General features: G+C 43.5%; 1 protein-coding gene across 1 annotated transcript in view; it reads left to right on the forward strand.

Moving 5' to 3' along the window:
* The window catches only part of syt7b (synaptotagmin VIIb), a 55,081-nt gene that overhangs the window by 36,673 nt on the left and 5,820 nt on the right, over nt 1-12,588 (forward strand). The window contains exons 8-11 of the mRNA XM_063012514.1: nt 1,023-1,175; nt 1,673-2,035; nt 6,444-6,563; nt 12,394-12,517. Of these exons, the coding sequence (XP_062868584.1) occupies nt 1,023-1,175; nt 1,673-2,035; nt 6,444-6,563; nt 12,394-12,517 (760 nt within the window). The remainder of the gene's footprint in view (nt 1-1,022; nt 1,176-1,672; nt 2,036-6,443; nt 6,564-12,393; nt 12,518-12,588) is intronic.

Genomic DNA, 12,588 nt, shown 5'->3' on the forward strand with positions numbered 1-12,588 from the left:
GACAGAACGGGGAACGTGGATGGAATGAGGAACGTGAACAGAACGGAAAACAGGGACAGAATGGAGAATGTGGACAGAACGGAGAATAGGGACAGAACAGGGAACCAGGCACAGAACGGGGAACGTGAACAGAACAGGGAACCAGGACAGAACGGGGAACATGAACAGAACAAGGAACCGGGACAGAACGGGGAACGGGGACAGAACGGAGAACGTAGACAGAACGTGGACAGAATGGGGAACGGGAAACGGGGACAGAATGGGGAACGGTGACAGAACGGGGAACGTGGACAGAACGGGGAACGGTGACAGAACAGGGAACATGGACAGAACGGAGACCGTGGACAGAACGTGGACAGAACGGGAAACCGGAATAGCTCACCAAATCGGAATCATTGCAGTTTAATAGCGGGAGAATTTGTAACGCGTCTCATGGACCGAGCGCGTTCCAGGCTGGAGAGGCGTTCACTAAACGGTCAAAAGTATTAGGACACCCTTTCTAATAGTGGCTTCCAATTTTGCATCTACAGTTTAGGGAAGGCCCTGTCTTGTTCCAGCAGGCTTTATAAAGGCCTGAAAAAAAAGCTGGGTTTAAAGATCTCGGTCCACTGAACAGCTTTGGAATGAACTGGAACATCAAGTGCACAGCCTTACAAACGCTGGCATCTTTAACTGAATGGGCACAAATTCCCACAGACATTTTTACTTCAAAGTCTTGTCAGAAGCCTCCTCAGAACAGCGGCTGTTGTTCCGGCTCTCTGATCTGAAAGGATCATGTAGAGGTCTCTCACAGTCAGGTGTCCGAATACTTTTGGCTATTTCGCTAGGTCTGTCCGTACCTGTCGTCCTCTCTCTGGTCCTTGCCGGTGGATCTTGTTGGCACGGCGTGGCATCACGTCCAGTCTCGAAGGGTCTCTGATGATTTCCTGCCTCCTCTGTGCCCTGTTTGTTGTCCGTCTGTTTTTCGTGTCCGTCCTTCCGTCCCGTCCGTGCGTCCCGTCCGTTCTGATTCGTGGTTGCAGTGGCTCGCTGGAGAGGTGCGAGGCGGGCGGGGGTTCGGGCCCCGGTCCCAGTCGCAGTGACAGCAGCAAGAGTGTTGAGGCAGGAAGCGGCAAAGCCGGGAGGTGGCAAACCGTCAAGAGCCACGTGCGGTCGGGCATCCTGAGACCCAGCAAGTAAGTGACCGGGACAGGAAATGAAGCCATTAAAAAGGGTGTCCCAATACTTTTTCTCCATATAGTGTATTTAATCTATGATGCTCTTCAGCCCCCCTAGTGGTGAAATGTGTATTGAATAAATTTAAAAGTACAATTGTTTTAATAAAACGTTTTAATTAATAATATATATATATATTTATATATATATACAGTATATATATATTTTTTTATTTACTTAAATATTTAATATTTCTTTATTATTACTTAAATATTTATTATTTATTTATTATTACCTCAATATTTATTTATTTTTTTTATTACCTAAATATTTATTTTTTATTTTTTATTACGTGAATATTTATTATTTATTTATTATTACCTGAATGTTTATTATTTATTTATTATTACGTGAATATTATTATTTATTTATTATTAGCTGAATATTTATTATTTATTTATTTCTCTCCCTATCGTCGTCTCTTCCCCCCTATTGTTCCCCTCGAACCCCTCCTCAGTTTCGGAGACTCCTCGCCCCTGTCCACCACGTCCACTCTGGAGCACATCGCGCCGGCGGCGTGCCGTCCTCGACCCCTGGTCCGGCAGCAGAGCCTCCAGCAGCCCCTGAGCATCCGGCCCCCTCCGCCGCCCAACGACCCCCCCGCCACCTCACAGAGCCTGGGCCAGCTGAACCCCGGGCCCGGGGGTGGTGGAGGCGGGGGGCGGGGGGTTGTGCGGCCGGGGGGGCGGGGTAGCCCGGCCGCGTCGGGGGCGTCCCGGTACAAGTCGGGCGCGGGGGCTCGATCACGCTCCAACCCGGGCAGCTGGGATCACATGGTGGGGCAAATCCGCACCCGGGGCATGGACGTCAAATCCTTCCTGTGAGTAACAACGTTAATTACAGCCGTGTTTACATTTAAACTCATCACATCACTAATTCATCACTTCATCACCTCACCACCTCATCATCTGTTGAGGAACATGCCAGGATGAAGGTTGTGTTTGATGTCATTAGGAGGAACCTATAGAGGAACATGATGAGATGAAGGTTGTGTTTGATGTCATTAGGAGGAACGTGTAGGAGGAACCTCGGGCGTGTCATTAATCTGAATGTAGGTGCGGGTCGGACAGGTAATTCAGAGCCGCGGGGGAATGAAGTGTTTCGCTCGCAGGAAGATTCACTGCTGAAGAAGAATCAATAACTCAGGACGAGTGCGTTAGCGTTAGGTCTGCTGCTAATTTTAGATCTGATGTAATTAACGCCCTGAACCTCCAGGGTTTCGGGGACGGGGCCCCCTGGAGACCCGCTGGGAAACTGCAATAAAATCTTTACTTTAATTATTGTTGACAGGGAGATGCTTGTGCGGTGCAGTGGCGTGTTACACTGGTGGTGCTATCGGACCAGATCCCTGACGAAATAATCGTACCAGATCCCTGATTAAATAATTGTACCAGATCCCTGATTAAATAATCGTACCAGATCCCTGATTAAATAATCGTACCAGATCCCTGATTAAATAATCGTACCAGATCCTTGATTAAATAACCGGACCAGATCCCTGATTAAATAATCAGACCAGATCCCTGATTAAATAATCAGACCAGATCCCTGATGAAATAATCAGACCAGATCCCTGATTAAATAATTGTTCCAGATCCCTGATTAAATAATCGTACCAGATCCCTGATCAAATAATCGTACCAGATCCCTGATCAAATAATCGTACCAGATCCCTGATTAAATAATCGTACCAGATCCCTGATTAAATAATCAGACCAGATCCCTGATTAAATAATTGTTCCAGATCCCTGATTAAATAATTGTTCCAGATCCCTGATGAAATAATCGTACCAGATCCCTGATTAAATAATCGTATCAGATCCCTGATTAAATAATCGTACCTTATCCCTGATTAAATAACCAGACCTTATCCCTGATTAAATAATTGTTCCAGATCCCTGATGAAATAATTGTTCCAGATCCCTGATGAAATAATCGTACCAGATCCCTGATTAAATAATCGTATCAGATCCCTGATTAAATAATCGTACCTTATCCCTGATTAAATAACCAGACCTTATCCCTGATTAAATAACCAGACCAGATCCCTGATTAAATAATCAGACCAGATCCCTGATTAAATAATCAGACCAGATCCCTGATTAAATAATCAGACCAGATCCCTGATTAAATAATCAGACCAGATCCCTGATTAAATAATCAGACCTTATCCCTGATTAAATAACCAGACCTTATCCCTGATTAAATAACCAGACCAGATCCCTGATTAAATAATCAGACCAGATCCCTGATTAAATAATTGTTCCAGATCCCTGATTAAATAATCGTACCAGATCCCTGATTAAATAATCAGACCAGATCCCTGATTAAATAATTGTTCCAGATCCCTGATTAAATAATCAGACCAGATCCCTGATTAAATAATTGTTTCAGACCCCTGATTAAATAATCGTACCAGATCCCTGATTAAATAGCCAGACCAGATCCTTGATTAAATAACCGGACCAGATCCCTGATTAAATAATCGTACCAGATCCCTGATTAAATAATTGTTCCAGATCCCTGATTAAATAATCGTACCAGATCCCTGATTAAATAATCGTACCAGATCCCTGATTAAATAATCGTACCAGATCCCTGATTAAATAATCGTACCTTATCCCTGATTAAATAACCAGACCAGATCCCTGATTAAATAATCGTACCAGATCCCTGATTAAATCTCGTGCTCGGTGCTGAGCGTGTTGAACGGCAGTGAGGTGAAGTGGCTGATGGGAACGTGACTCCGGATCAGGACGAGAGGAAATCACGAGTCACCGGCGCTGCTGGAGTCACATCAGGAGCTTCAGAGCCGCGCCAGCGTCTGTGTGGGGGGTTGGAGTGGGTGGGCGTGTTCAATACGGACGCGTCTACATTTTATTATTTAGTTTATTTCTCTCATTCAACACAATCTACCATCATCACTAACAGTCCTACACTCCACACGTCTGAACTCGGCCTGCTGGGAAAAAAAAAGATTACTGAGGCTGATCCTCATTATACAGACTGATCCTCATTACTGAGGCTGATCCTTATTATAGAGACTGATCCTCATTACTGAAGCTGATCCTTATTATAGAGACTGATCCTCATTACTGAAGCTGATCCTTATTATAGAGACTGATCCTCATTACTGAGGCTGATCCTTATTATAGAGACTGATCCTCATTACTGAGGCTGATCCTTATTATAGAGACTGATCCTCATTACTGAGGCTGATCCTTATTATAGAGACTGATCCTCATTACTGAGGCTGATCCTTATTATAGAGACTGATCCTCATTACTGAGGCTGATCCTAATTACTGAGGCTGATCCTTATTATAGAGACTGATCCTCATTACTGAGGCTGATCCTTATTATAGAGACTGATCCTCATTACTGAGGCTGATCCTTATTATAGAGACTGATCCTCATTACTGAGGCTGATCCTAATTACTGAGGCTGATCCTTATTATAGAGACTGATCCTCATTACTGAGGCTGATCCTTATTATAGAGACTGATCCTCATTACTGAGGCTGATCCTTATTATAGAGACTGATCCTCATTACTGAGGCTGATCCTCATTACTGAGGCTGATCCTTATTATAGAGACTGATCCTCATTACTGAGGCTGATCCTTATTATAGAGACTAATCCTCATTACTGAGACTGATCCTCATTATAGAGACTGATCCTCATTACTGAGACTGATCCTTGTTACTGAGCCTGATTCTCATTATTGAGACTGATTCTCACTATAGAGACTGATCCTCGTTATAGAGACTGATCCTCACTACAGTATAGAGACTGATCCTCGTTATAGAGACTGATCCTCATTATAGAGACTGATCCTTGGTATAAAGACTGATCCTCATTATAGAGATTAATCCTCATTATAGAGACTGATCCTCACTACAGTACAGAGACTGATCCTCACTATAAAGACTGATCCTTGTTATAGAGACTGATCTTCACTACAATATAGAGACTGATCCTTGTTATAGAGACTGATCCTCACTACAATATAGAGACTGATCCTCACTACGGTATAGAGACTGATCCTCATTATAGAGACTGATCCTTGTTATAGAGACTAATCCTCACTACGGTATAGAGACTGATCCTCATTATAGAGACTGATCCTCACTATAGATACTGATCCTTATTATAGATACTGATCCTCATTACGGTATAGAGACTGATCCTCACTATAGAGACTGATCCTTATTATAGATACTGATCCTCACTACAGTATAGAGACTGATCCTCACTATAGAGACTGATCCTTATTATAGAGACTGATCCTCACTATAGAGACTGATCCTTATTATAGAGACTGATCCTCACTACGGTATAGAGACTGATCCTCACTATAGAGACTGATCCTTATTATAGATACTGATCCTTATTATAGATACTGATCCTCACTATAGAGACTGATCCTTATTATAGATACTGATCCTCATTATAGGGACTGATCCTCACTACAGTATAGAGGCTGATCCTCATTATAGAGGCTGATCCTCATTATAGAGGCTGATCCTCATTATAGAGACTGATCCTCACTACAGTATAGAGACTGATCCTCATTATAGGGACTGATCCTCATTATAGAGGCTGATCCTCATTATAGGGACTGATCCTCATTATAGGGACTGATCCTCATTATAGAGGCTGATCCTCATTATAGAGGCTGATCCTCATTATAGGGACTGATCCTCATTATAGGAACTGATCCTCATTATAGAGACTGATCCTCATTATAGGGACTGATCCTCATTATAGAGGCTGATCCTCATTATAGAGACTGATCCTCATTATAGAGGCTGATCCTCATTATAGAGACTGGTCCTCATAATAGAGGCTGATCCTCATTATAGAGGCTGATCCTCATTATAGAGACTGATCCTCACTACAGTATAGAGACTGATCCTCATTATAGAGGCTGATCCTCATTATAGGGACTGATCCTCATTATAGAGACTGATTCTCACTATAGTATAGAGACTGATCCTCATTATAGAGACTGATTCTCACTATAGTATAGAGACTGATCCTCATTATAGGGACTGATCCTCATTATAGAGACTGATTCTCACTATAGTATAGAGACTGATCCTCATTATAGGGACTGATCCTCATTATAGAGGCTGATCCTCATTATAGAGGCTGATCCTCTTTATAGAGGCTGATCCTCATTATAGGGACTGATCCTCATTATTGAGACGTGTTTTCATTTTGTTAGGGAGGGTAAGATGGTGGTGCTGTCCCTCGCCATCGGCCTCGCCGAACAGGACGACTTCGCCAACCTGCCAGACCTGCAGGAGGATCCTGCCAGCCTGGAAACTCCCCCCACAGACAAGAGGTAACTTTTAATATCTTAAACCAAAAGTTTTAAAATATATACACTGCAAAAGTATTGGGACGTCCCTTCTAATTATTTTCTTTCAAACCTTGGTGAGGAGACAACTGTTCCATGTGTTTTTAATTGGGTGTTACACGAGCAGAGTAAATAACGTTGTCCTCATTTATTCCCATGGTCCATGTGGGATCTCAGCTCTTATTTATACCTGTCCTGTCCCGACTCGTCCCGTCCCCGTGGGCGAAGTGTCCCAGATTAAAACGAGATGCGGTTAAAGAACCTCACAAGCTTCTTCACCGAACTTCCCGGCTGAGCTGCACCGAATCGCTTCGGTACGAATTCTACACCTGATCTCAAACCAAACTTGCTCTACCAAACCAGCATCACCATGCACAGTTTTGGACTGTGGTCCTAATGTTTTGGCTCATCGCTGTGCTGAATGTCATGTTTCCTTTCTGTAATACAACATCAGTCGGTTTTAAAGACGTTGAGTTTCGAGGTATTTTTCCCCATAAGGATGTTTGTGAAACCTGTTAACGCGTCCATGGTCCCGTGGAGCTGCAGATATTTTAGTCTCATGTAAAATAATGAGGTTGTTTTTGACACTTAAACACTGAAAATAACACAAATATAATATAAACACACTGTAATACAATTACTAACAGTTAAACATCAATAAAAATACAATAAAAGCTGCACTTTAGTTTTACTTCTTTATTGTTTCCTGATGCTTCTTCATGGTGGAGATGATTGATCTTGGAATACCGTATTCCCCTCAGCACCGGCGCATTCACATGAGAAGTGGCACAACCGCTTCTGCACCGCTGTGCCGTTATTTCCTCTGAAGTGTGACGGCGGTGCACAAAACTTAGCGTGACTTATTGTAGTAAAACAGCGAGTGAGGAATGTGATTAGTGGAGGAACTTATGAGCAGTAATAATGAAGAGAAGTTTAGTGCTCCTGTCTCCTTCTTTTACTACATTAAACCACGTTAAGCTTTATTTTCAACCAGAAGTGTTTTAGACTCTGGGAGAAGCTGATTCTGATTCTCAGCATTTCTCAGAAGCTGGAGCTGTAACACAAGTTTAAAAGTGAAACAGGGAGGAGAATCCAGATAAACACAGATACACGTGGAGCTGTAACCCTGGATCTGCACCTTATTCCACACTGATGCAGATTCAGCTCAGATTCACACGCTGATGATGTTTTATTGATTATTGATTGATTTAAGTCGAGCGCTGAACAAAACGACGGTCTTTAAGGGTACAAATTTATCCACAAAGGGCGTCGAGTTTCAAAGATTTTGAGTTTAGGGGACGTCGAGTTACAAGGTACCACGATATGTATATTTTTTAATGATCCACCGTAGGTGTAACATTCAGGCGTCCCAGGGTTTCACCTGCTCAGTACACACACACGACCCCAAACCAAATGAAGTGTAATTTAATCGATCAGAATGACGTGGCGATCAGCGTCCTGATCAGGACAGACTCAGTGATCTCGATTCATCACCACCTCACCCGGACGCTGAGCACAGAGAAGAACTCGCTTGTGAACAGAAAGTAAACGACTGTTACCGAGGATGTGAGCGGCGGTACGAGGCGTTGAGGGGGTGTGTGTGGGGGCGAGGACGATTTTTGGGACGAGCGCTTGTGTAAGAGCAGAAAACGTTCAGGATTATTCCTTAATCTTGAGGAGAGACGATGAAACCATGCAGCTGCATCACGAACACCAGAGAGAGAGAGAGGGGAAGGGTTCAGATGAACGAGGGTTCGGATGAAATGATGTCTGACGTGTCACTATGCTCGCCTGACTTTGTGATGGTTGGCTGCACAGATGGGTCAGATTTCTCCACAGCGCTCGGGCTCACGTCGCCTGTAGCAGACGAGCGCCTGATAATACAACATCATCGTGATGAGCTCTGTCATACACTAACATCACCGTCAGTGTTCCCATGTGATGTATAATGCAGGATGTGCTTCAGCAGCTTGTTCTCTGTTCTGGCCGTCGCGTACACTCGCTCAGAGCTGATCATCTTCCTCTGTTATAGTTTTCTGATGCACATGTGTCTTTTCTTCCTCTTTCTTTAAGGGAGTTTGTTTAAACCAAGCTTTGTAGTCATGCTGGAACAGAAAAGGTCCTTCCCTAAGCTAAAGTTAAAAGCATGTGATCTCCTTTATAAACCGTCCTTTAGTTTGACCGTTCCTCTTATATAACGTGGAACAGTGGCGTCTTTTTGTCCTGGTCTGACAAATCTTGAAAAGTGAAAAGTCTCCCCACACGAGAGGAGGCTGTTAGGGCTGCAATGAGGAGGTGAATCCATATTAAAATAGATCCTATGCTTCCTATGCAACGAGCTCGTGGTCAGGCGTCCACATATATTTGATTATTTCAGTCAGAATCACTGAGATCCTTGGACTGCTTCCACTGTTCCTCACACGGCTGTGAAGACACCCGTGTAACACCCGTGTTTGTTTTCGGTTGGGTCACACCGCGTCCTTTTTGCTTATTCCATGAGAAACGGTTTATAAATAGAAAAGCTCGAGGCAAAGGTGCCACGCCACCCCGCCGCTGCCACCCCCGCCCGCCGTCACCGCCGCTGCCACCCTCACCCCCGCCATCACCGCCCCTGCCACCCTCGCCACCAGCGCAGACTCAGTCGTGCTTCACCTCTGATCAGACGTCAGTGTTCGTTAGCTGGACGCCTTTTCACTTCCATTCAATTACCTTCCACTGCCTACACACACACTCACACCTGCACATGCACACACACACACACATGCACACACTGACACACACACACACCTGCACACACACACATGCACACACCGACATACACATACACACACACACACAAGCACATTCAAAGAGACATACACACACATCCACACATGCACACACACATTGCTTACACATATGCACAAATGCACACACACACATATTCATATACACATTCATAAACACACATTCATATACACACACATGCTCACACACATTGCTCAGATACATGCACAAATGCTCACATACACACATATGCACACACATTCACACACACGCACGCCATTACATATGCACACACACACACACACACACATCCACACTTACACACACACACAAACACATATCACACATGCGTTGCTCACACACACGCACAAATGCTTACATATACGAATACACACACACATTTACACACACGCATGCCCTTACATATGCACACACACACACACACGCACACGCTCATGCACATGTACACACACATACACACACACTGAACACAAATGCACACACACACGCATACACACATTCACACACGTTCAAATGCACACATTCACACACACCTCACACCCTTGCATATGCACACACACTCAGATACACATGCTCATGCACTCACACACACACACACACACATTTCTTGGAGATGATGGTGTTACGTAACTCTCTTTCTTCTCACTGTGGTCCAGCAGCACAGCGTACAACCTGCAGATCTAAAAACAGCTTCATCTATTTTTAGACTGTGTGTGTGTGTGTGTGTGTGTGCGTGCTTGGCAGTGTATTTTTAATCATGAGCTTTGGCAGCACTGACTTTGGCTCTCAGTCGGTTTTCTAATTCAGTTCAAAGCTGCCAAAAAAGGGACCAAAATTACCCAGAAAACCAGCCAGTAAAACCAAAAAGGCTTCAAGTATGTGTATGGGAATTTGTGCTCATTCAGTCAAAAGATGACAGCATTTGTAGGCGTGGCTGGGCGCTGATTGATCAGTGGATGTTCCGGTGCACCCCAGAGCTGTTGAGTGGGGCTGAGCTCAGGGCTTTCTTTAAACCGATGCACAGGGGCAGAGTCATGCTGGAACAGGACAGGACCTTCCCTAAACTATTGCTGCATGTCGACTTGTTTGTATAATTTGTTTGTCGTGGCTGAAGCTCGTGTCCCAGTACTTTAGCTCATATAGTCTCTCTTCGATACCTGCAGTGATTGTTGTGTTTTCATCTTAAGTCGTTCGGTTTAAATTAGGAGGGGCGTCCACATACTTTTGACCATATTGTGTGTATACGACGTACCTGCTGACCTCCTCCTCGTGTGTGTATCAGGATTTTATCCGTCAGATCGTTTCCGCTGAGGTTTAAACCTCCGTCACCATCAGAGTCGCTGTTACTCCTGCTTCTCCAGCAGAACCTCAGAAGTGGGTCGCCGGCGGCTAATCGAGTTCCCGTCGGGAGATTTTGGCTTTTAGAACGGGAGGGTTGCATAATCAGACTTTGATCCTGGAGGAACGTTACAGCGGCAGTGGTGGCAGCTCCAGATCCCCGTTTCTGTGCAGAGAACAAAGAACTGCTGTCAGATTTCAGATCTGAGCAGAATCAAGTTTCTGTGGTGGAGCAAAAATATGATCTTATATTCCTGCTTCATGCACAGATTTATTTATTTATTTATTTATGCAATTTTATTTATGTATTATTTATTTATTTATTTATTTAAGTATTTATTTAAGTATTTATTTAAGTATTTATTTGTATTTATTTATTTATTTAGTTTTATTTATTTATGTATTTATTTATACATGTTTTTATTTTTTTATTTATATATGTATTTATTTACTGTATGTATTTATTTATTTATCTATTTATTTATGTATTATTTATGTATTTTTATGCAATTTTTAATTTATTTATGTATTATTTATTTATGTATTTATTTATACATTTTTTATTTATTTTTATTTATTTATATACGTATGTATTTATGTATTTATTTATTTATCTATTTATATGTTTATGTATGTATAAATTTTTGTATTTATTTATTTATGTATTCATTTATTTATTACCGTGCACATCCTAGCTTATGTGAAGCCTCTCACTGGGGTTTAAATCTCAGCTCTGGTACGATGATCGGCTGGTTCGAGAGTGTGAACGCTGGAGGGGATTCCTCATAACTGCTGCGATTACTCCCTCTGCTGGCTGATCGATGGTACTGCACAGTCGGTGCGTGACTCTCCGTGCGCGATACGGATCTCCGTATGAACCCTGGTGCAGGTGAAAAGAAGCGGTCGGTGCTGCACATGTGTTGGAGGAAGCGTGTGTTAGTCACGACCCTCCTTGGTCAGGAGTATAGGTCTGCAGCTGTAGAAGGGAATACGATCGGGGAATCGGCTATGCCTAAATGTGCATGTAGTATTTAAATCTGCACGTCTCTGTCAGTCCCAAACAAACATCTGATGTTTTAAAGGGAACGTGAGGTAGCAGAGGGGGGCAAAAACTTTTTCACACCAGTGTACGATAAAGTATGATGGGATGCATTGGACCACCTGCGGAGCTGCAGGTAGTTTCGCATTTGCTGCCTTCAATGATTCCTCCACGATGAGGGAAACACTCGTCTGTGATTGTGAATGTCTGAGCAGGTCACGGTAACCACGACGACACATCATCATCACCATCACCATCATCATCATCTGCTCAGGCACTTGATGGAAATGGCTGGTGTGTGTGTGTGTGTGATGGTACCCGACAGGTGTTAGCAGCACCAGCGCATTCATAAACGCCCAAAATGCCCATCGTCCGTTCACGTGCCCTCAAAGTCCCTGTATGTCCCGCTGGCTCGACCTGTAACGTTCCCCCTTCAACAAATATGGAGTGTTTTTAACATAGCGAATGTACAAATAAAAATAATAAAATATTAATATGTTAATACGACGTTTATACACACGTTTCACTCTCACCCGCAGGTCTGTTGGCAGTTGGAGGCGTGGTTGGTGTGGGGGACTTGCATTTGCATACTATCAGCGGTCCACGCTAACAAAATAATTGCTTTTTTTATATTTGAATCGTTTCTATTAGAGCCGTCGGAAATAAACCCAACTGCAGCCCTAAAGGCCAGACGCCAGACGAGACGCACAGACGCACGGACGCCAACTCCTACGCCTCGGACCTGGCCAACTCCGTCACCAGCGACATGCTCATGGTGAGGAAAGATTTCTTTATGGTTCGTTTGTTTTCGGTTTTGTTCCTTCCGCTTATGTTTTACTTTAGTTT

This window comes from Trichomycterus rosablanca, chromosome 17, assembly GCF_030014385.1.
Source record: "Trichomycterus rosablanca isolate fTriRos1 chromosome 17, fTriRos1.hap1, whole genome shotgun sequence".
In the NCBI taxonomy this organism is placed as follows: domain Eukaryota; kingdom Metazoa; phylum Chordata; class Actinopteri; order Siluriformes; family Trichomycteridae; genus Trichomycterus; species Trichomycterus rosablanca.